The sequence below is a fragment of the Myodes glareolus genome, chromosome 12, assembly GCF_982192425.1.
Source record: "Myodes glareolus chromosome 12, mMyoGla1.1, whole genome shotgun sequence".
In the NCBI taxonomy this organism is placed as follows: Eukaryota; Metazoa; Chordata; class Mammalia; order Rodentia; family Cricetidae; genus Myodes; species Myodes glareolus.
Genome location: NC_142037.1, coordinates 3,918,186 through 3,944,225, shown reverse-complemented (window position 1 = coordinate 3,944,225; position 26,040 = coordinate 3,918,186). Strand labels below are relative to the sequence as shown.

At 35.2% G+C, this 26,040-nt stretch overlaps 1 protein-coding gene across 1 annotated transcript; it reads right to left on the bottom strand.

Annotated features, from left to right (window-relative positions):
* Positions 1-8,556: 8,556 nt before the first annotated feature.
* On the bottom strand, positions 8,557-9,543 carry LOC125396976 (olfactory receptor 4K15). Its single transcript, XM_087895861.1, has one exon. The coding sequence runs from the start codon at positions 9,529-9,531 to the stop codon at positions 8,557-8,559; it is 975 nt and encodes a 324-aa protein (XP_087751987.1). The 5' UTR covers positions 9,532-9,543.
* Between the last annotated feature and the right edge of the window lie 16,497 nt (positions 9,544-26,040).

Genomic DNA, 26,040 nt, shown 5'->3' with positions numbered 1-26,040 from the left:
ATGGCCAAGCTTGTAGTCATGTTTGTTAGGTTTTCTAGATGTGTAGAGATGTGTTTCAGTTAGAATGTTCTTCTTAAAATCTTTCAGAGATCTTCAGAATATGGCATTTTAAAAGTTTTAAGAAGTTAGGACTTTTCATGACAATGAGACACATCTGCTGCTTCAAGAGGAAGATGGGCATCGAAGAAACTCCTTATGGAGTTTATTAACCAATTGGGAAAGAAACTACTCTAGCCTGGACTGCTTAATTGTATGCTGTATGAACTAGACATGCAGGACTCACAGAAAAATGACTGCTGAACTTGCCTAAAGGTGAAATGATCCTTTGGGTATCCTGCTTTACAAAAGAGTCTGCCAGACATTCTGCATTACACAGAAATAGCTGATGGACTTTGCCATTATGAGGCAGAACAGACCTTCGAATTTCCAGATTCATGGAAATATATATTATTAAATAATATATTATATTATATTATAACTATATAATCTTCAACTCCATCAAAGACTCCAGAAGGATATAATATTACCTAAGAAAACAGGAAGTGCCTTGCAAGCTACTTCCAGTCTCCAGAATTGACAAGGACATCTTGCTGCCTGGACAGTTACCCAAAGTTCTTTTGTACCATTGAGACATCCAATCTTCAGCCTACAGGATCATCTCACCTTTAGGCAACTTCAGCAATCATTTTCTGTGGATCCTACATTTTCAATTCACGCAGCATATCATCGTTTCCACTTAGATTTCTCTTTATTACATATCTGTAATCCTTTTCTGACCAGAACAGTTTTTCTTTTAAAATGCTAAGTGGGTGTGACTAGGGACAACATGGTCCTGCCTGCTTGCTCTGCCTAGTCCAACATTCCTGAGGCATATTTGTTGCCTCTGAAAGCCAAACACATTGCCCCATTTCTAGGCACACAGTGGGTCTACATCTCCATTAAGCAAATTGTAGCACTTTGTTCACAGACCCAAATTAAATGCTCTGTAACAGAACCTCTTGAAAGACTCAGAGTTACTTGTGTGACAAACAAGGGAGACACCATTTTTTAAAAATCTGCTCAGTTTTTACTGCACCTCTCTTAAAGCAACCAAGGCACTCCTGCTCACTGCAAGCCCATCAAGAAAAAACACTGTTGTTACCAAGAAGCTGTGCTAAACTCAGTTCTTTTGTGTCTATATTTCTTTTAAAGCTTTGTCAGGTTTTATATGTATATAGTCAACCATGCTGGAGCACCAGTTTGTTGTAGGAGGCTGCTTGTTTGTTCCCAGCTGCTCAGCCCCAAAATAATCATGCAGAAACTATATTATTTAAAACACTGCTTGACCAATGACTCTAGTATATTCCTAGCAAGCTGTTACATATTAATTTCACCCATTCTTATTAATTTATATTTTACCACAAGGATCATGGCCTAACAGCTCATGCCCTTCTTTTCCGGTGGCTCCATGGCTTCTCACAACTCTGCCTTCTTTCTCCCAGCATTTAGTTTAGTTTTTCTCACCTACCTCTCTCTATTCTGCCCTGTGCATGCCTAAGACTGTTTATTAACTACTTGTATTCACAGCACATAGAAAAGAATCCCATTATATATATATATATATATATATATATATATATATATATATATATATATCACAAAGGTGACCTTAAATTTGTATCAATAAACCAAGATCTAATCCAATGTAAAGTATTCATCTCTATAGAATATCCCCCCTTTAAATATAAACAATCCTTTATAAACAAGCATTTAGGGAGTTAGAGAAAAGTTCTTTCCAAAATGCTTACTGCTTTTTTTTGGTTGGGTGAAGTAATTTTGGCAATTTATGGAGACCTTTTAGGGACCTTTTTTCACCAAACTACATTAGTCTGGAAGGAATCCACAGGTTCTCATACTCTGTGGAAACAAAAGGAGAACCTCCTTTCCAAACTGACATATTCTTAGACTCAAATATTGAAGTCAAGATATCTTTAAAATATATGTTGGTTTAGCTTAGCAGCCTGTACCAAAAAAGTCCCTCTGTAATTAGTTCATTGATCTTGGGTAGCCTCAAATCCTTTTGCTTTTCCCCATTGTTCTAAAATTTTTGAATCTTTTCACTAGTAGCATTCCAATAACAGTTGAATTTCATCTCCAAGGACTGCTGAGATTATTGAGGCCAATCATGTGGGGGGCCTTATTGTTTGAAGCCCATGTCTTTAATCATTTCCCTAACAAGTGATGAATGCAAGACCCAAGATACTACTGCTTGATTAATTTCTTTTAGATCCTTAATATCTATAATTTCCATCTACATTATTTGGATTTGGACATTTATATTTTTATGGTTTGTCAGAGATTACTACAGGGTAGGAAGCTAGAACCCTGGCTCTGACAAGTACTGGTGAATGTTAAATCTGTCCTTGTACTTTCTCTTCCTGCTCATCAGTTCTGATAATTTTCTCAATCATTTCAAATCTTTTTACCACTGTCTTTTGTAAAGCCTGAATCTCTTGACCTGCATATAAGTCTAGTGATTTCATTGAATCATTTAGCCTCTGGTACTTATTCTACACATATTTCAAGGTATAAAATTTTTTCCATTAAGAATAACTTCCCATTCTTGGATATCATTTGGATGGCATGCAGATTACTTTCCCGGGTGATACTCTATCTGCTAACTTAACATAACATTTTTACAGATTTTGATTGACAAATTCAAGGTTATGGATCCTTTCAGATAATTTTTCAATACTCTTTGACATGGATTGAATTTTATCTTCCAAGTTAATGTTATTCTTTTCAATGGCATTAATTTTTTCCGCTAACTTTTAATTTGATTTGGTATTAATCCTGTCAGCTATCTATTTATTATTAGTCTATGAAGACTGTATCATTTCTAAAACTGCCTCATTCTTGGCTCTGTTATCAAACCATTTTCTTAAGGATATGATATGAAAAACAAAGCTATGCCCCAGTATACAGTAAGTGGATGTATCAGAAAATCGTATTATCCTTGTTGAATACCATTCATAGTATAAGAAAAAAGGTTATTATTCATGGATGTTAATATTATCTACTTATATAACTTTCAAATTTATTTTTTCATATATTAATCAAACAAGTTACTGCCATTATGAGATTTCAGTAAATTGCTGTATGTGTAATAATCTTTATTTGTCGGCAGGTGTTGTGGTTACAGCCATGCGGCAGAGAAACACGAGGAGCAGTGCCATGAACATTCTGCTTTGTTCCACTTTGGCACCTGCTTATATACTGAAAAATATGCTTTGCTTGACCAATTAGCAGGAATTAAAACAATTCCGTACACAGAGAGAGGTTTTGGTGGCCAGAATAGCAAGGAACCTAGAGCTCACAAATAGAGAACATAAACCAGAAGCTGTGCAAGTTGCCACATGAAAGGAGAAGGCATGGACAGGGTATGCATGGACCTGAGAGATTGCCAATCCACCACATTAGCTCTGCTGTGGTGGGGTTCAGGTGTGCGGAGGTGGGAGACCCGCTGTATCACTCACCTTTTGAGCCTTTTGGCTCTATCCCAGTAGACATAGAGTTGGGATTCACATGGGCACAAGATGAAGATGGATACTATATAGTAATCCCACACTAGCTCAGAATTGAGTATACTAAAGGGTTTTTTATTCAGGGCTAGACTCACAGATCACAGTCCTCTGCATGAACAGAGAAGAGGAACTGAATCCAGCAGCTGGGAGAAATAGTACACAAGCTTTATGGCTGCATTTATACTATGAGAGACCATGCCTCAATGGGCTTGTACCTTAAAGGCTATTGGCTGAATGGGTTCCCATAACACCCAATTTTGAATATAATTTTTCATTAAACAATTCTTGTCTACATTAAACTTGTTTTGAATTACTTGTATTAGGCTCAATGTTGGCAACACCTATCAAAGACTATGTAATAGGTGATATAAATTGGTCTTTCTTTTCAAGCCTGTCTGTATAAATGAAATACATCTGTACTTAGCATGGTTACCAATATAGTTCTGAGAACATTAAAAAAATTGTTCATTTATAAGGTGATTAATGAGTAAGTCTTATTTCTTAATTCGCTTTAACAATTAGAATAAGTCAATAATTCTCATACGATTAGGAATTTCTGTTTATAAAAATAATTTAACTTGTAACTTTGAAATTATTATACAAATATGGCTTAGTGCCATATTTGCAATTTTTAACTGGATTCACAGACTTTCAAATTTATCCACTCTCTGATTTCCCTGCAACTCAATCTCTTAATTGCTGTGCATGTTCTTACATTTTGTTGGTAGGAGAAAGTTCCTTTACTGTCAAAGTGAGATCTTGGTTGAAAAGAAAAAATGCCAAAAATTTGGTCACATAATTATGTCCCTGTTTTCTCAGAGTAGACACTGTACATTCTTGACACAAGTAGAACAAGTGGGCTACCTAAAGTATTTACTTCCTTTGGGATATTCACAGTGGTGGAATTCCATTACAGGGATTTTTGTTCAACTATGAACTGAAAATGTGCAGACTGTAGATTGATATTTAGGCACAATTTCTTTGAATCTCAAATGATCTTTTTTACATGAAAATGCAAATACTTTGACCCTCTATCTTCAAAGTTTTCAAATGTCTAGTAAACACACAAGTTCATGGAAATTAGCCAACTCATGACAAAGTAATAAATGGGACAAAAATGAAATTTAAAAGTTCAATTAAAAAGTTCCCATGATGAAATTAAAATAAAAACACAACACAACAAAACTGTTTTATTATATTAGCAGCAGTCTTATGAGAAAAACTTTAGAGTTCTAAATATTTACCATAAAAATATTAGAATAATCACTAGTAAGTGATTTAAGGATGGTACTCAAGTTTTTAGAAACAGCTAAACCCGAATCTTATTGACAATAAGAAACAATAAAAATCTGAGTAAACATTAATACAAGGAAAATAGAACAAGGAATAAAAATTTTAAAAATATTTGAAAAGAAAAACCAGAATGATAGGTCCTTGATATAACAAAACACATAAAAAAAGGAGAGACAGTGAGCCCTAACCAATAGAATAAGAAATAAGCAGGAATAATTACAGCACCATCAAAGAAATTATGAATATAGTAAGGGAGTATTTTAAAAGTTCTGTTCCATTAATACCGACTCCACCAATGAAGTCAGTATTACTCTAATTCCAAAATCAGATAAAGAAACAACAAAAAACAAAATTGTAGAGCAATTTCCCTGATGGAAATATATTTAAAAATTCCTAACAAAATTTTGTGAGCCTCAGAAATGATATAGATCAGAAAGATTATCAGCTACAATCAACTTGACTTTATGTCAGATTTTCAAGGATAACTATCCTTGGCTATATTAAATTCAATAATTGCAATAACTCACATAATTGGACTAAGAGATAAGAATCATATCATTATTGAAATAGATTCTGAAATAGCCTTTGAAAAAATTCACCATGTACAACTGTTTACTGCTATGCTATTTACAATAGCTAGGAAATGGAAACAATTTAAATGTTATTTAACAAATATTCATAATAAAAACATAGTACATATACACCTTGGAATATGTTTCAGATGTAAAAAATAACTAAAATTGTGAAATTTGTAGGTAAGTGGATTGAACTTGGAAAGATTAAGAGTGTGGTAACCCAGATCCAGAAAGACAGATGTCATGTGTTCTTTCTCATGTGAATATATAACATGAAGTAGCTGTAGAAACCAAAGAAATACAAAGAGACCATGAGAAGAGGAACAATAGAGAGGAAACTATCAGAATAAAAGTAATTTGAAGGGGAAAATGTGAAAAACTCTAATTAGATGGGAGAAAGGCAAAATAATAGAAAGGTGTCTGAATATACATATGGAATCATATTATTACTACCTCAAATGGCATGTAAGACATAAATCTATGTATACATATACATACATTAAAAGAAATCTTTTAATCAGGGCCAAGAAAACTCTCATCAAGATCCATATAGGATTTAACAAAAACTATAAGATCAGGCACAAGGAACCCTCCTTTGATTTGTTGGTCTGGGTTGTGGTCTTCCAAACATCACAGACCTTTGTCTGCCCCTCAGTGGTGGAGTGTACATCACTATCACTAAAGTCACCACACATTTCAGACGCAAGGCCCAGGGAGCCATTATAGGGTTAGCAGAAACCTGGCTCTAGAGAAATTCTCAGGAATCCACAAGGCTGAGCCCAACTAAGACCCTAAGCAATAGAGGAGAGGGCGCCCGACTGCCCTTGCCCGGTAGTCAGGCAGATGATTATCTTAAATATCACCATAGAACCTTCATCCAATAACAGATGGAAACAGAGGCAGAGACTCACATCAGAGCAATGGATTGAGCTCCCAAGGTCCAGTTGAAGAGTGGAAGGAATGAAAATATGAGCAAAGAGGTCAAGACTATGATGGGTTCACCCACTGAAATAGCTTGCCTAGGCTAATGGAAGCTCACCAACTCCAACTAGACTGGGAAGGAACAAGCATAAGACCAAACTAGTACTGCTGAATGAGGTTGACAGGTGTATGGCTGGGGCAGATTGAGGGGCCACTGGCAGTGGCACTGGGATTTATCTCTACTGCATGTACTGGCTTTTTGGGATCCTATTCTCTTTAGATGTATATCTTGCTCAGCCTAGATGTAATAGAAAGGGCCTTCAACCTTCCACAAAGCAAAGTGCCTAACCCTTTCTTAGGATTGGAGGGGATGGGGTGGAGTGGGAATTGGAGTAGGGGAGGAAATGGAAATTTGGGTTGGTATTTTTTTAATAAATACAATAAATTAAAAGAAAAGAAAAGAAAGCTTACATTCAAAAGAAGAAATGCTCAGTGAGTCCTAAAACAAAACAAGAACATCTGAATTGTAGGAAGGCCCCTGTAGGAACTGGGGAGATGGTGGGTCTATGAGGAAGAAAGGTGAGATTGTGGAGAGAGAGAGTAAACAGAATGTTACATATGCGTTCATACATTCACAGACATGTACGCACATACATACACAAACACAATCATGAAAGAACAAATATAATACAATTTTAAAAAGACTACAAAAAATGAAAATGGGATGGCCAAGTGACTCAGTCCTCAGTGACTCCTTCTACCAAGCCTGAAAAGATGAGTTCAATCCCCAGCCCAGTCTTTAAAAACAAGAAATTGCCTTTTTGACAGCATAATGAAACCTGCAGACCATTATTTAACTAACATAAGCCTAGTACAGAAAGACAGACTCTGTGAATTCACTGTGCACCATTGTTAAAAGCTAAGCTCACCTAAGGAGAGTACAGAATATCGGTTTCCATGAAATGGTGGATGTTACATAAGAAAAAAAATACCAACCACTTGAAAATGCTAATACACAATTTCTTTGTCTTCTAGCTTTAACTTTTCCGTTCCAACAAGAGTTCCCCTATCCTGTAAAATACTTCCTTTTCCACCCCTTCATAATTTTCAGTGGAAAAGCAACATAATCAACTTTATCTTTTTTGACAAATACAAATGTGTATATTTACCTTTTATAGTGTGATGTTTTGTATACACCTCTGACTTAAACTGATAACCATCAGCATGATGATTGGCAGTTACTTTATAGAATGTAATGAGAGCCCTGATGATTCATTCTCTTAGAAAGTTTAAGGTGAAAATATAGGTACTTAGTATAACTACAGGCAATACAACTTAACACTGCAGAATCAAAACATTTTGCTGTAACATAGGTTATTGATAGAAGCAATGAATTCTAAATAATGGATAATTCTAGTAACATGACCATTAGATAACCTACGGTAAGAACTATTAGCTTTTATAAAGCTCAGTAACATCTAAGGATTTATTTTTCAAATATTAGGGCTTTGCTTACAACATGCAAAATTCTAATCCAGGAGCTGATGTTACTTATAATCTCTTTGCCTTGCCCAAGGAATCCGCTCTCATCCTTATCTATTGCAATTATTATGCACTTAATTATATTTTTACATAAAACCCTTGTGCTGTAAAACCTGGTACTGAATAGTAAACTCTATGTCAAGACCGATTGAATGCAAAATACTGTAAGCAATTATTTAATATATATTAGTGCACAGTGTTCACAAAAAACTGCATTATTGCAGGAGCAAAGTGAGCATAGAACTATAAAAAGCAATAAGTACTCTTTACACTCTTTTGTTTGAACATCTGGTTATCAGGTTTTATAAAATGTATTTGTTTCTTTAAAAACAATAAATTTACTTGAGAGCTGAATATAAACCATATTTCCAACAATACAAGAAAAATGTATTTATAATTCAGTAAATAATATAATTTCATTTACAGAAAGACCAATCTTTTATTTTAAAACTATCTTAATTTAAAACAAGAAGAAAAGTCAATGGCAAAGAACAAGTTAATTAAAATTTTCTCACAAAATCTGTTCTGCTTATTACAATTGCAGTAAGTCTATAATTTTAAACATCTGCATATGTTAAATGACTACTTTTTGAAAGAGCAGAAATTTAGTTATGGAAATATCTAGAGAAAAAAACAGTGAAAATGCTGCCAGTCCTGTACTTTTACTTTTTTTCTAGAAAAAGAACATTTCTAATGAGGGCAGAAACCTGTCCAGGTTTTAGATAGCGACTCCTCAGCTTTGACATAGCTCCCTTAACTTCTTTGTTTCTCAAAGTGTAGATAACTGGGTTTAATATGGGTGTAAAAATGGTGTAGAACACGGCAAGGACTTTGTCAACTGAATAGCCACTAAAGGGCCACACATAGATGAAGATGCATGGTCCAAAGAAGAGTATGACAACGGTGATGTGAGCAGTTAGGGTGGAGCGGGCCTTGGCCATACTAGCAGAGGAGCGTTTCCTAACTGTAATGAGAATCACAGTGTAGGAGATGACCAAGAGGAGAAATGAGCTCATGGAGAGGAAGCCACTATCTGCAACTATTAGTAAGCTGACAATGTAAGTGTCTATGCAAGCTAGCTTGGTCACCAGAGGGAGATCACAGAAAAAACTGTCCACCTGGTTAGGACCACAAAATGGCAAGTTAACAGTGAATGCCAGCTGGCTAGTTGTGTGGATGAAACCCACACACCAGGGGATGAGGACCAGAATAATACACACTCTGCGACTCATGATTGTCATGTAGTGGAGAGGCTTACATATTGCAACATAGCGATCGTAAGCCATGGATACAAGAAGTACCATCTCACCACCAGCGAAGAGATGAACACAGAAAATCTGAGCTAAGCAGGCTTCAAAAGATATAGTTTTCTGTTCAGCCAGAAAGTCGGCAAGCATTTTGGGTGTAGCAAATGAGGCCACACATATGTCTATAAAAGATAAGTTTGCAAGCAGAAAGTACATGGGGGTATGAAGTCGGGAATCTGAAGTCACTGTGAGGATAATGAGGAAGTTTCCCAGCAGAATTGCTAAGTACAGCAGTAAAAATATGAGAAAGAGGAAAGGCTGGAGCTCCTTTGAACTTGACAGGCCCAACAGCACAAACTCTGTCACCCGAGAGTAATTTGTCTCATTCATTGACTTTGGAAGAGATTTGTCTTCAGTTGTCTGAGTAGAAACAAAAGAGAAATCAATCAATTAAATAAGTTTGGTATTCTTTTTTGATTACAGATCCTATTTCAAAGATTACACTTTTATATTTCTATTCATGGAGTTTTTGAGGTGTTGAAATTTACATAAATAATGCCATAGAATGTTCTATAAAGTCTGAAATCAGTCCAAACAAATACATGGTTTTGAGGAGCCTGACTGCAGCCATCCTTGTCTAGAAGAGAAGAAAGAGCAGGACAGGATGTCCTGAGAGCTTTGCTGCTGCTATGGCAGATAATAGTATTCACTGTGCAAAAACAGTGAAGCATACTCTTCCGGTTTTGCCATTTTATAAACATGTTATATATTGATGGAGTTTATAATGGCAGACACAATTCCAGATTTGTGTAAGTTAATTCATCTATGTTATGGGTTATGAGTGTTATCTATGTTATGAGTGAGTGTTATGGACCCTCACTCCCCATAACTACATATTATCTCCTCCTTTCTACATATAAAGACTGTAAAATACAATGCAAAGTCTTGGAAAAATTGAAAGACATAGAACTTCCCAGGATTTTTTTCTGGTCACTCATATCCTCTTGTAGATTCTCCTTACAATAAAATCTGGTACATTTGTTCTTGTCAATTAAGCCCTGGAGATGCTAACCTTCTTCATATATAGGCAGTAGTGTTAATAATGATAGGAATTTTATTGTGACATGACATACACACAGGGGGAGAGAGAGAGATTTGAAGAACCTCAATAATAATTAAGTCTAAGAAGAATGATTATGTATTGTAGAAATTTAGGCTATGAGAAATTTTTCCTACACAATTAATATGCCCTATTTTATCTGAAATTATTTCCTTTTATCTTGTTTTTACATATATGTGAGCTATAACTTACAGACATATATAGAAATAAGAAATTTTAAAATAAACCTGCAAAGTGATAATAGATTATCTCAATTTGAACATCACTCACATTTATGTCAAGTCTGGAAAGATGTCTTTTTATTATTTCTAGCCACTGGCAACCGTAGATATCAATGTCTTCTTTGATCAAAACTACTTGAGTCTCACTGGATGAATTACTATACATAGGGCAATAAACAATGAATAATATTAATTAACTTCACGAACAAACTCAGAGTATAACTTTTGTATTTCATGTCTCCAACTTGTCAGAACTCAGCAAGGAAGAAATTTGTGTTTTATCACTTGTACCTTCAAAACAAGCCCATCGAGAGATTCAGAAATGTTTAAGAAGCAGAGTTTTAAAGCAGAACATACTACAGGGAAATGTATGGAAGAACAAACTCAATTTTTAGAAGGTAGTACATTTTTCCTGAACTTACATTTATTAATCTCTGCTCTATTTTTCAGAAGGCCTACTCTTAGACTTTTGTACAAAGGACCCTTACAGGCAGGAAAGAAAGTAATACAAATAGAAACATTTTCCTGGGATTTTGATATATATCCCAAGAAAGAGAGTAAGTGTGAATGAACCAGGAACTTCCTAGGGCGCTGTGTCAGAGGCATTTGTGAGCAGAGAATTTAAAATAGAGCATACAATCAATCATGAGAGTGGAACCTAGCATGAACCAGCCTCCAATAACTCCTCTGATTTTCCTGTAAAGTTGATTTTTCTCACTGTCTGTGGCTTCCTGGGCACTTGGAAAACTTTGACAAATTCTAGAGCCAAGTTTCTTAGCATCTGAAATAAAAGCAGTATGAATATGAACTCAAACTGTATTTCCCATATAAGCGCTTTCTAATTTCCCCAGTTTATAAGCACAGAACTGCTGAATCTCTCAAGGCCCAGTGCTATGCACTGTTATAGAATACTTCGATTCGTATCTGCTTCCATAATGATCATAGGCCAGCATATTGATCTCTTGTTCATTATAGAACTTAATAACAACCATCATGTTCTTTGTCTGGCATATATACTAGATGGAATGTGTTAACATTTTACCTATGATTAATTAATTCTATATTAATAAATATAATAATGTCAGAATAATAAATGCCTTATTGGTCATCTATTAGACAGTGACTGCATCTTTTAACCTTTTGGATTCATTATTCTTAAATTTTAAGTAGTTATAACATGAAAAATTTTTTATTTAGAGGACTCTAAGATTTCTAAGAATTTGTAATTACTCTTAAGCTATAGTGATAACCTTGTTAAACTAATCTTATTCTAATTTAACATTTTTTCTAATCCAATTTAATCTAATAATTTTTACAATTGATATTTGACAATTTTACAGTGCCTGACGTAACATAACTCATATTAAAATGTTTCCCATTTGATGTGGTCATGTAAAACTGCTTTTCAGTTATTACAATATCTAAAAATAAATTCATGCCTTCGTATTTGGAAGGGCAGAATGATTTTCAGGTCCTTGATATTTCAAATTTTATTGTAAAAATCTCTCTATCTCTCCAATACTTATTACTTTGTTATTAGAACTTATAGATAAAAGGGGGAAGACTACATAGTTTACATGAATCATGAAACTACTATCTCATGGATGCATCTTTTACCAACTTTTAAACCATTCTGTCCTTTTACTTTCTAACTCAGGATAGATCGGGTATATCACAATTTTGATTATTGAACATATATTTGTACATTATCTGGTTGTATACAGAAATTAAAATATATTGCTTGTATAACATTGGAAAATATGTAGTTATTCTATAGTGTGCTATAATAATTAATTAATATAATGGTTTAGTTGTTATATAGAACTATAGAGATAATATTAAGTTTAGTTGTTTTTTAAAAAAACAGATGAAAAAGGTTGTGTCTGTAGCTACAAGGGGCTACTTTCTAGTAGATCAGATGTAGCTGTATGTGGGGATTCTAAGGAGCTTGGGGAGCACTTGGCTAGTCAAGATCTGAACTAGGGAGGAACCATTAAAAAGAAGTTTCAAAATGAATATTATATTACAGAATTTTTAAGGAACTTAGCCTAACTATCTATCTGTAGATAGATTGATAGATAGATAGATAGATATCTGTAGATAGATAGATAGATAGATAGATAGATAGATAGATAGATAGATAGATAGATAGAGACAACATATATGCTGTCTCTGTTCACAATAATAAATTACATGACCACAAATAGATTTCAGAATCCTCCAGAAATTAACACCTAGGACATATCACTAAGATTCACATTTCTTGGTCTGCGATCACATATATATATATATTTACTTACATGTCATAAGAACATGTTTCCTGGCTTATTTCATCCTATTGGTCCAGAAAACACTGATCTTTTTTATAAGCACCAAACAAAAACATCACAGTTATGCAGGAACCAATATATTGGTGACAAATACATGCCTTTCCCAATTCTATCTTCACCCTTAACACTTTGAGGTGTTACTATCATCAACACAGAGATATATAAAAATCTTTGCAATGATTAGAAACTAATTGTGATTTGACGTCACCAGATTGTAGTGACCAAGAGACTCCCATGAGAGCTGGGATCACAGAAATGCCTCCATTAGAGATAATGACATGAGAGAGATTGTTTAGTTAAAAGATCAACTCACAGATTCCACAAATGAAACAAGAAGCATACTTACAAAATGATTTTTCTTGTTACGAACACATGACATAGTGGCAAAAAAAATCAAGGAGTAATTTTATTTTTGGTGAGGTCATTATGCTTCAGGACTGCTGTATAAAAGCATCAGTGAGGGTGTCAACCCTTGATAAGAATTCTTGTGCCTTCTCATAATACAGAGCCAAAAAATACCTTGCTGTACTAACTTTCAGAAACATGTCTGATGCTTAGTTTCTAATGCAAGGATTATAGACTAAGGTCATGGAAACTGCTTTACAGTAGAAACACTGTTTCTAATGAAAGACATCTTTTAAAATGGTCATATAATTGTTCCACAATTTTCCAGGAGTGATATAAACAATCTGTATTCACCATATATTCTACTAGACCAACATATCAAAAAAATTATATACCTAAGTTTAGCTTAATTTATTAGGGCTACTTATAGGAACAGTGGCTGGTTGAAGGGAACTGTCTCACTATAAATCCCACCCCAGTATGGGTTATGTGTAATTCCCTTTTGCATGCTGTGAATATCATTGGTTAATAAAGGAATTATTTTGGGTCTATAGCAGAACTATAGGAGAACTGAACTAGGTGGGGAAAACTAAACTGAATGCTGAGAGAAAGGAGGCAAAGTCAGAGAGAAGCTACATTGTCCCACAGGAGACAGAGGCCAGAACTTTAGCCAATAAGCCACAGCCATGTGGTGATACACAGATTAATAGAAATGGGTTAAATTAATATGTAAGAGTTATCAAATAAGAAGCTAGAGCTAATGGGCCAAGCAATGATTTAATTAATACAGTTTCTGTGTGATTATTTTGGGGCTGAGCAGCCAGGAACAAGCAGCCTCCTTGCAACACATGGGTAATGACTCATCCCTAATTTCTAAAGGACTTTTATGATGAATACATATGGAAACACAAAAGATGACATATAGCCCAAAAAAATCTAATCAGAAAGAACACTGTTGAAGACACTACAATGCATGACATAAAATTAAAATACGGTGTGATAGTGATTAAAACAGCCTCTTACAGACACAATAATAGACTTTGAGAGTGTGATGGTTTGAATAAGAATGGCTCCCATTAGCTCATATGGTTGAAAGCTTAGTCCCTGAGAATGGTTCTATTTGGGAGGATAAGGAGGAATATCTTTACTGTAGTAGGTGTAACTTTGTTGGAGGAAGTATGCCATTTGGGATAATCTTTCAAATAAGATTTCAAATGCCCATGCCGGCCCCAGCTTCATTCTCTTGGCCTGTAGATCAGCACATAGCTCATAGCCACTTCTCCACTATTAGCCTGCCTTTTGACATATTCCATGCTGCCATGTCTCTGCTGCCATGCTCCCTGTTATTATGTAATGGACTAAACCTCTGAAATTATCAACTAGCCCCCAATTAAATGCTTTATTTCATAAGTGTTTTCTGGTCATTATGTCTCTTTACAGCAATAAGGCAGTGACTAAAACGGAACTTGGTACCAAGGACTGGGATATGCTGTTTGTCAGAGGAATACAGACAATTGTGTGACTTTGCACTAGAAAACCAGTTGGATGTCTTTAAGTGGGGCTAAATGGAACATTCCAATAGGAATATGAAAGACAGTGCTGAGGGATATTTGAACTGAATGGGACCAGGTTAAGAGGTTTCAGAAGTGGAGAATGTTAGTAAGTGGCTTTGAAACCATTCTTGTAATATTTTGGCAAGGAAAGGGTTATATTTTTGGTTTTTTTTCTAAAAATCTTCCCAAGTCTAAATTGAAGAGTTTTGTATCCATGGCATTGACAGAGATTTCAAAATAGTCAAATATTGACTCTGTCAGGATTTATTAGTAATCACTCTGATGCAAATCTGTAAAGAAAAGAAACAAACTGAACAAAGGAATATATATATATATATATATTATTTATATATATTTATAAATATATTTATATATATTAAAATGTGCCTAAGTCCTGTGCTTAAGGAGAAACAAAGTTTAAAGAAAAGCCTAATAGTAAATGAAATAAAGGGAATCACAATATCAGGGCAAGATAACACCTCGTCAATCTTCCAAATTGTGCAAAGAAATAAAAGAACTCCTTAAGCAATAAAAAAAACCCATCAATAATAGAAAGCCAATGTAAATGTAATTGGACCAAACTCCAGCCCTTTCAAGTACAGAAATTGACAGGTTTGGCCATGCAGTTCTTTAGAATCAAGGGTATAAGAAAGGAGTTATGGAATCTTTTTCCATGGTGAAGGAAAGCAGCTTAGACCTGCTGTGTGTCAGTGAAATTTCTGCATAGCGGCCCAGAGAGGCCTCTGTTGTGTGAGCTTTGGAGGTAAAGCTCAGATTATGTTGGAGATGACAGAGTTATGGGATGCCTGCCAAGGAGGTCTGCTAATAGGATTTAAAATCAATGAAATGTAGGCACTGTTGGCATTTTTTCTAGAGTTTCACTGTTTCAGGTTTCACATTTAGGTCTGGATCTCTTAGAAGTTAGCTTTTGTGCAAGGTGATAAATATGGTTCTTATTTTATTCTTCTCAATGTAAACATCGGCTTTCCCAGTACCATTTTATCCTTTTGATTAGTGTTTTGTTTCAAAAATAACAACAAAAAATACAAAGTAGGACTTCATTTATGCGCTAAGGTTTTTGGTCAGTGGAAGATAGTGATCTGCTAAGTTAATAAATTCCAACATATTTTACCCACTTGCTACAAGATTGTTATGTCAGAAACAGAGGTGTGGAAAGAAGTGGCTACTAAAGGGGCTATAATTTTGTTAAGAACCTGTGCTACTACAAAATCTTCAAGGTCATTGAAGTTTTAGTCAGTTAATTAACATTTTAGCTTCAGTGTAGGGGGCATTCCTTCCAGAAATGCAGAAACTTTTGTTCACAATGGTAATAATGAAAAGCCATCACCTAAGAAGTCCATCTGCAAACACACAAGTCCTTTCATCTCAAATAATTTTTCTTACATATTTATTTGAGTTGGTTGAGAATTTATAAACATTTCTATTGGAGGAGGTGACTGCTTATTTGTTCCCAGTCGCCTGGATAGTTTGATCTGAAATAATCACACAGAAACTATATTAATTAAAACACTGCTTGGCCCATTAGCTCTACCTTCTAATTGGCTAACTTTTACATATTAATATTTAACCCATATTCTTTAATCTGTATATTGCCACATAACAGTAGCTTACAGGCAAAGTTTCTGCATGTCTTACTGTGGTGGCAGATCCATGGCATTTCTCTGACTCCTCCTTCCTTCTCCCAGCATTCAGTCCAATTTTACCCACCTACCTAAGTTCTGCCCTATCAACAGCCCAAGGCAGTCTCTTTATTCATTAATCAATAAAAGCAACATAGCGACAGAAGGACCTCCCAAACCACATTTCTACATGATATCTGTTAAATTTCTCACTTCTAATATCTAGTTTCTTGAGTTTCTTCAAATGTTTTGAATATTAGTCCTTTATTAGGTGTGGAATTGGTAAAAAAAATCTTTTTCTTTTTCTATAGACTGTCTCTTTTTCTGAATGATGGTGTCTTTTGTCTTACAATTTCAGTATGCCTCATTTATTTATTGTTGATCATAGTGCCTACATTAATTGTGTTGTGTTCACAAAGTCTTCTCCTGTGTCAATGAGTTCAAAACCTTTGACCAGTTTCTCTTCTATCAAGTTCATTGCATACAGCTCTATGTTGAGGTCTTGATCCATTTGGAATTGAGTTTTATTCAAGGTGAAAAGTATGGATCTATTTGCATTCTCCTACATTCAGTCATCCAGTGTGGGCAGTATCATAAGATCAAGATTCTATCTTTCTTACAATGTGTGTTTCTGTCCTCTTTGTCAAAAATCAGGTGTACAGATTTATGTCTGGGTCTTCAATTCAATTTCATTGATCCACCCATCTGTTTTTATGCCAATACCATCACTTTTTATTATTATATATTACTGTACAACTTCCTTTATTCCTGAATGTTGATCCCTCCAGCAGTGCCTTTATAATCCAGGTTATTTTAAATAACATGGGATTTTGTGTATCCATATGAAGCTGAGAATTGCCCTTTCAAGGTCTGTGAAGAACTGTGTTAGAATATTGATGGGCATTGCATTGAATTTGTGTAATATGGAGGAATGGGCTGTGTTTTGCTGCACGGCTCTCAGCCGTCAGGCTAGCTTAACCCCACATGGAAATAACCACATGGAAATCATATTACTTAAACACTGCCTGGCCCATTATATTTAGCCTCTTCTTGGCTAACTCTCACATCTTGATTAACCCATATCTATTAAATCTGTGTATTACCACGTGACTGTGGCTTACCAGCATGAATCTAACCAGCATCTATCTCAGGCAGGAGAATCATGGCATCTTCATGGCAGCTCTCTCTGACTGCCTTCTTTCTCCAAGCATTCTGTTCTGTCTACTCTGCCCACCTAAGAGCTGCCCTATCAAAAGGTCAAGGCAGCTTCTTTATTCAACCAATAAAATCAACAAAAATACAGAAGGACCTCTTACACCGTTTCCCCTTTTTCTGTTTAAACAAAAAAGAAAGACTTTCACTTTAACATAGTAAAATTGCATATAACAAAACAGTTATCAAGCAAGAATTACAGTCATAATATTTATATCAATTTTATCTTTTATCATAACAAAGGAAAGCTGCAATTATCTATTTATTCTTCAACTCTATCAAATATTTCAGAAGAATATAATATTACCTAAGTAAACAAGAAATAAACAACTTCCAAAATATTAGAAATGATGAGACATCTCACTGCCTGGACAGTCACCCAAAGTTCTTTTGTACTGTTGTGGCATCCATCTTAAGCCTACAGTTCAATAATATCCAGCAAACTTTTACATGAAGCAGGAAATTTCAAAGACAGTTGGTGTAGGAGGTTCTTCTATATTTGCGTTGATTTCATTGGTTGAATAAAGAAGCTGCTTTGGCCTTTTGATAGAGCAGCCCTTAGGTGGGCAGAGTAGACAGAACAGGAGACTGAGAAGAAGGGAAGTGTGGCAGATGCCATGCTTCTCCTGCCCAAGACAGACATTGGTTAGACTCATGCCGATAAATCACGACCTCTTGGTAACACACAGATTAATAGAAATGGGTTAATCAAGATGTAAGAGTTAACCAAGAAGAGGCTAGAGCTAATGGGCCAGGCAGTTTTTAAATGAATACAGTTTCTGTGTAAGCTAGCCAGGTGGTGGGACACAGCCTGTTCTTCCTCATGGTACAAATTTGTAGCTTGTTATGGTAGGATGGCCATGTTTACTATGTTAATTAAACTGATCCATAGATTTGGGAGATCTTTTCATTTTCTGGTATCTTCTTCAATTCTTTCTTTAAAAACTTGACATATTGTCATATAATCTTTCTGTTGCTTGGTTACAAATACCATAGCTATATAATAATATTTGAATCTATTATAAAAGCTGTTTTCTCTGATTTCCTTATCAGTATATTTGAGGGCTACTTACTTTTGTCAGTTTACTTGTTATCAAAATAATTTGCTGGAAATATTCATCAGCTGTCAGTGTTTCATGGAAGAATTTTTCTTCTCACTTATATATACTATCATATCATCTGCAAATAAAGGTACTATAGTTTTTTTCTTTCCCAGACCCATTGATTATCTTCAGGTGTCTTATTTCTTGAGCTAATATTTCAAGTTCTATATTGAACAAGCATGGGGAGAATGGACAACCTTGGCTTGTTCCTGATTTTAGTGAATTTGTTTTCAATTTTACTCTATTTAAGTTGATGTTGGTTATGGGCTTGCTATGAGCTGCCTTTATTGGGTTGGGGTATATTCTTTGAATCCAAATTTCTTCAGGACTTTTATCATGAAATAGTGTTGGGTTTTGTCATAGGCCTTTTCTGAATCTAATGAGGTGGGCATATGGTTTTTCTTTTAGTTTGTTTATAAAGTTGATTAAATCTGTTGAATTTTATATATTGAACCATCACTGGATCTCTGATATTAAGGCTGTTCGATTACACAGAATGATCTTTTTGCAGTGTTCATGAATATTGCTTGCAAACATTTTATTGATATTTTTGCATCTATGTTCATAAGGGAAATTATTCTGTAATTCTCTTTCTTTGTTGAGTCTTTATGTGGTTTGGGTATCAAGGTGACTATGTTCTCTTAAAATTAATTGAACAATGCTTTTTCTTATTCTATTTTGTGTAAAAATTTGAGGAATGTGGATGCTTACTCTTCTTTGAAAGCCTCGTAAAATTCTGTTTTAAAACTCTCTGGTCCTGGATTTTTTGTTAATGATATTTTATTAACTGCTTCTGTTTCACTGGGGTTATAAGTATGTTTAAATTGCTTCTCTGGTCTTTATTTAAGTTTGGTAAGTGGCACTGATCAGGAAAATTACCCTGTTTTATTGGTGTTTATTATTTACTTGTTTCAATTTGGTGGACCACAGGTTTTTAAAGTATGTCCTTATGATTCTCAGGATTTCCTAGGTATATGGTTATTCCTCTCTTTTCAGTTCTTATTTTGTTAATTTGGTTATTTTCTCTGTGTCTTTTAACTAACTTGGATAAGTGTTTGTCAACTCTATTAACTTTCTCAAAGAACCAACACTTTATTTTATTTATTATTTGTTTTTATTTAATTTGTTCATTTGTTTGTGTTTTACTGATTTCAGTCCTGAGTTTTATTATTTCTTGCAATCTACTCCTTCTGGATGTGATTTCTTCTCTTTGTTCTAGAGATTTCAAAAGTGCTGTTAAAAGTTGCATAATAATTAAATAAAAAAATAAAAAAAACTACTGTCAAAAAAAGTTGCTTGTGTGAGATTTCTGCAGTTTTTCTTTTTTTCAGTTTTTCTTTTAAATGTAGGCAATTAGTTCTCTGAACTTGAACTTAAAACTGTTTTCATTATGTTTCATCAGCTTGGATATGCTTGGTAAATTTTTTTTTGCTAAATTTTGGAAAGCCTTAAATTTCTTGACCCATTTTTTATTCAGAAGAGTGTTGTTCAGTGTCCAAAAGAAGCTTTCTGTTGTTTCTGTTTTTTGCTGATAACCAGCTTCAATCCATGGTAGTCTTAGAGAATACAAGGTGTTATTTCAATAATCTTGTACCTGTTGAGACTTCCTTTGACCTAGTATGTACTTCATTTTAGAGAAAGCTCCATAAATTACAGAAAAAAAACAGTATTTGCTTTTTATTTGGATTATATATTCTATAAATACCTGTGTTGGGGTCAATATATTGTTTAATATCAGTGAGTGGGGGTTGATATATTGTTTAATATCAGTGAGTGGGAGTTGACAAATTATTTAATATCAGTGTGTGGGGGTCAATATATTGTTTAATATCAGTGAGTGGGGATCAGTATATTGTTTAAACCATAGCAGTGTTTCTTTCACAGGATTTGGTGCATTTTTGATGGAGGCACAAATGTTAAGAACTAAATTATTATCTAGGTAAATTTTTCCTTTAATGAATACGTAGTGTCTTTCCTTATCTATTCTCTTTCGTTTTGGTTTAAAGTCTATTTTGTTAGATATTAAAGTGGCTATACCATATTCCTTCTTAGGTCCATTTGTTTGGAATAACTTTTTCCAAACTTCTACCCTGAGGTAATACCTACCATTGATTGATGTTGGGTGTGTTTCTGAAATGCAGAACAAGGATGATCCTGTTTTCACTTACTTTTTTATTCGTCTCTGTCTTTTAATTGAAGAATTGAGACTATTAATGTTGAGAGATGTCAATGCCAAATGATTATTGATTGTTGATTCCTGTTATTCTTTGTTGATGGTCATGGAGGTGCTCGTGGTGGTGGTAGTGATATGTGTGTTTGCTTCCCTTCTTTTTATTTTGCTAATCTGAAATTAATTATTACCTGTGTTTTCATAGTTGTATTTAACCTCTTTAGGTTGAAGTTTTCCTTCTGACACCTATTAGATGAATGATTTTGTAGATAAATACTGCCTAAATTTGGTTACATTCTGTAATGTCTTATTTTTTCATCTATAATTATTCAAAGTTTTTCTGTATATGGTAGTCTGAGCTGGCACTGGTGATCCCTTAGAGACTGAAGCACATCTGTCCATAATCTTCTGGATTTTAGAGTCTCCATTGAAAAATCAGGTATAATTCTAAAAGGTCTGCCTTCATGTTACTTGATAATTTTCCCTTGCAGCGTTTAATATTCTTTCTTTTTCGGTATATTTAGTGTTTTGATTCTTGTGAACAGAGGAAACTTCCTTTTCTGGCCCAATTTATTTGGTGTTCTGTATGATTCTTGTACCTTTATAGTCATCTCCTTCTTTAGGTTAGGGAAATTTTCTTCTATGATTTTTGTTGAAATTTTTTCCCAGACTTTTGACTTGGGTTTCTTATACTTTCGGTATTTCTATTATTCTTAGATTTAGTTTTCTCCTAGTATCTTCCATTTCTTAGATGCTTTGTGTCAAGATTTTCTTTTAGAGTTAAACATTTTCTTTTGGCAATATATTGATTTCTTCTATAGTATCTTCAATGCCTGAAATCTCAATCTCTCTCTCTCTCTCTCTCTCTCTCTCTCTCTCTCTCTCTCTCTCTCATGGGATTTCCCTCTGTATGTTGTGAATACTTTTGGTTAATAAACTGCATTGGCCTGTTGACAGGGCTTAGGTAGGCAGGGAAAATTAAACTGAATGTTGGGAGAAAGGAGGTAGAGAGAAGTCACGTAGTCCCACTAGAGAAAGATGCTGAAACTTTACCCAGTAAAGCCACTCTTATATATAAGAGTTAATCAATAAGAAGCTAGAGCTAATAGGCCAAGCAGTGATTTAAATAATATAGTTTCTGTGTGATTATCTGGTCTGAGCTGACAGACAGCTAGGAAAGAAACAATCAGCCTCATTCCAACAATTGCCACACCAACATGGTCGACTAAAATTCACTTAAAACATGAGAGAGTTTAGGAAGGAATTTTATACAGAAACAAAACAAAGAGAATAAAAACCAGAGTTAAGCATGGCTTAACAGCCTGGATTCTTTAAGAGAGACTTTCCTGATTCATCAGTAGCAGGAAAAAAAGCCATACTGTTTTGTAATGCCAGCTTTATGGGCCATGTTACCAGTGCAACCTCTGGCTCTTTCAGGAGACAAAACATTTAAATGGGTTTTGTAAGTAGCGTGTTACAAACTGCTTAATTGCTCAACATAGACCCACTGTGTGCCTAAAAATGGGGCAATGTACATGGCTCTCAGAGGCAGTGAACAGCTCTGTTCCACCATGTTTGACTGAGTGGGGCAAGCAGGCACTGCCATATTTCTTCAGCATTGGTGCTGCTTAAGTTCATAAGAAGGGCTTAGCATTTTAAGAAGCTCTCTTGGACAGTCCTGGACAGTAAAGAATTACAGATAAACTATAGGACAGATTCAGACATAAAAGACATCTAAATGAGTCACAGTGTTGGATAAATATACATAGGCTTGGAATAGAGAAGAAAATGAGTATAAAAAGCTAAGAAAGGAAGTAAATTGCTTATAAAACATAAAACAAAGTTTTTAAAGAGACAGAGTACAGAAATATTAAACTTGTAGGAAAAGTAATAGAGTAATAAAAATAAGCCACATAAAGATGGACTATACACAGAGAGTCTGGATTATGTATATTATTGTATTTTCTTTGAATTTTTTGACTGTGAAATAGCTAAGTAATCAATGTATATACTTTAACGGTATCTTGTCTTCAAAATTTGGGTCTATGGTTATGTTGCTTTGGAAAAGATGTTCTTCTTTTGTTTCTACAGAGGTTGAGAATTGGTGGAGTCATTCCAGGCTAATGTGATTTGATTCACCAAGACCCTCTGAAAGGTTGCTGTGAATACCCACAAAAATTATTTTGCTTAACAAGAATCAGGAAGCATTATGGAGAGAACTACACCCACATTCACAAATACTGCTTATAAATGTCTGCTTACATTTAAAGAGAAATATGCTATAGAGATTTGCATTGGCATGGATCTTGTTTTTTTGGTACAAATTTAAGGTCAATTTTGTTATATATATTTCTGCTCTCGATTAAGTTATTGTGACAGTGTATTCATTTAAAATCTAAGGTATAATTAAGAAATAAAGGTTAATAGATAATCCTTAATAACAGTCAAGCTTGTTGTCATGCTAGTCAGATTTTCTAAATGTACAAAGATGTGTTTCAGATGAATAGGCAATCTTCAAACTTTTCAAAGGCTGCAGAATATGTCATTTAAAATGTTTAAGAACTTAAGACTTTTCATGGCAATGAGACACATTAGTTCTGGCAGCACTTATTACTTCAAAAGAAAAATGGGCATCAGAGAGGCTCCTAATGGAGTTTCTTAGCCATTTGGGCAAGAAACTGCTCTTGCCTGGATTGTTTAATGAATTGATCATGCAGGACCCACAGAGAAATGACTGCTGAACTTCCCTAAACTTAAGATGATCCTTCAGGATTCCTGCCTCATGGAAGAGAGTGCTAGACTTTCTGCATGACACAGAAGAAAATTACTGACCAACTACCAATATAGGTGGAACCATCTTTGAAAATTCCTGCTTCATGGAAAAGTCTGCTGGATACTATGGAAATGTAGGCAGAAGATGGATACCTCAATGGTACAAGGAACTTTGGGTGACTGTCCAGGCAACAAGATGTCTCTGTCAATTCTAGAGTTTTGGAAGTTGCCTACAATGTACTTCTTGTTTCCTTAGGTAATATATCCTTCTGGAGCCTTTGATAGAGTTGAAGACTAGATAGTAATAATATATTTTTCTTAGTTATGATAAAAGATAAGTAGATATAAATATTATAAGTTTAATTCTTACTTGATAACTTCTGTTATATGTAATTTTACTATGTTAAAAATAAAGTCTTTATTTTTATTTAAACAGAAAAGGGGAGGTGATGTGGGATTTCCCTCTGTATGCTGTAAATACTATTGGTTAATAAAGAAACTGCCTTGGCCCATTGATAGGGCAGAACTTAGGTAGGTGGGAAAAATTAAACTGAATATTGGGAGAAAGGAGACAGAGGAAGAGAAAAACCATATAGCTCCACTGGAGAAAGACTTCAGAACTTTACTAGGTAAGCTACTGTCACATGGCAATATACAGATTAATAGAGATGGGTTAAATTTATATGTAAGAGTTTGCCAATAAAAGGCTACAGTTAATGGACCAAGCAGTTGTTTAAACAATATAGTTTCTGTGTAATTATTTCTGGTCTGAGGTGCCAGACAACTTGAAAACAAACAAGTGGCTTTCTTCCAACATCTCTCTCTGTCTCTCTCTCTTCCTCTTTCTCTATTTATCTCTCTCATTCTCTTGATGAAGTTTGCCTCTATAGTTCCTGCTGGAATTTCTAAATTTTTCATTTCCAGAATTACTTCAGTTTGATTTTATTTTTTAAATTTATTCTATTTTCATTTTCAGGTATTATCTGAAAATATCTGAACAGTTTTATCTATTTCCTCCCACTGTTGGTGTTCTCTAGATTTCTTTAACAGATTCATTCATTTCCTGCTTAAGGATTTCTAAAATCTTCTTAACGGTGGTTTTGAGATCTTTTCCTTGTGCTTTAACCATGTTGGACTATTCAGTGTCTACTGTGTTAAAGTTGATGGGCTCCAGTGGAAAATATTGTCCTAGCTTTTATTGATTTTGGTTTTCAGGGGTGTCTCGTCATCTAGGATCAGGAAGAGTATAGTTTTTGGTGGTAACATTTGGTTTTGGTTTTGTTAGGTTGTTATTTTGTTTCTTGGTTTCTGTTTCTTCTCTTGTCTTTAGACATTGTGGTGACTATATGTTGCACAGTAGGAAATTTTCTGTGGTTCAGATATTGCACCCCCTGGACTTTACAGGTACAATGTGGAGGGCCGCAACCACATTCTCCATTACTTTAAGGGACAGAGGTAGTTGACCTCTGTGACTTCAAGGTGTGGTAGCACACACCTTTAATCCCAATGACTGGGAGGCAGAGGTAAATTGACCTCTGAGACTTTAAGGGGCAGAGGTAGTTGACCTCTGTTACTTCAAGGTGTGGCAGTACACACCTTTAATCCCAATGCCTGGGAGGCAGAGACAGATCCCTGTGAGTTCAAGGTGTTGTAGCACATGCCTTTAATCCCAGCATTGGGGAGGCAGAGACAGTGGGACTATAATGTGCATGTGCTTGGTAACTTTCCACTGCTGCGTCCCTGCCTACTCCCGAGGTGTCATCTGGGTTGATGGGCAGTGGACCAATCCAAGAGTGACACGTCCGAAGCGAGGACTGTTTCCTATATAAGGGATGGGTTCCCCTCATTCTGGGTCTCTGCTTTGGAAGCTTATGCTCTCTCTCTCAAGACGCATTAAAGCTTTTCTGCAGAAGGATCCTAAGTGTGCCACGTCGTTCTTGCTGGCGAGACAGTAGCACGGGACAGTACAATGTGTTTCTAGGTGTTGGATATTGAAAGCTGACACTTAAGAATGGGGATAAGCTAGTGGTCTGGGGGCTACAGGAGCAAGAAAAGCAAAATGTTTCACCCATATCTGCCTATTTATTCTCCTTGGAATGAGGGACAGAATGAAGAGAGGACACCTGAGAAGATCTGCCATTGAGCTGGGCAGGAGACTAAGGAATTGGATATGGTAGAGCATATCATACATGGAGCTCTGCAGTCAGCCTACTGCATCTCTGGCAGGAGCAGCCTGTGAGTTAGAAGGGAATGAATGCTGGAGTTGTGCCTGGGATAAGCAATGAGTGAAGAAAGGGGAAGATCTTGGGAATCTACTCGGAAAGCAGTTGGGAGAGTCTTATAGGTTTTCAGCTGATGAACCAGGTATTTGATCTGGAGAAACAGACGGCAAGTAGTCTGTTGTCAGTTTACCTAATTCCCTGGCAGGAGTCA

What these genes read in the sequence shown, in the direction of transcription:
- LOC125396976 (XM_087895861.1), bottom strand. Translation starts at nt 9,531, where the DNA reads ATGAATGAGACAAATTACTCTCGGGTGACAGAGTTTGTGCTGTTGGGC.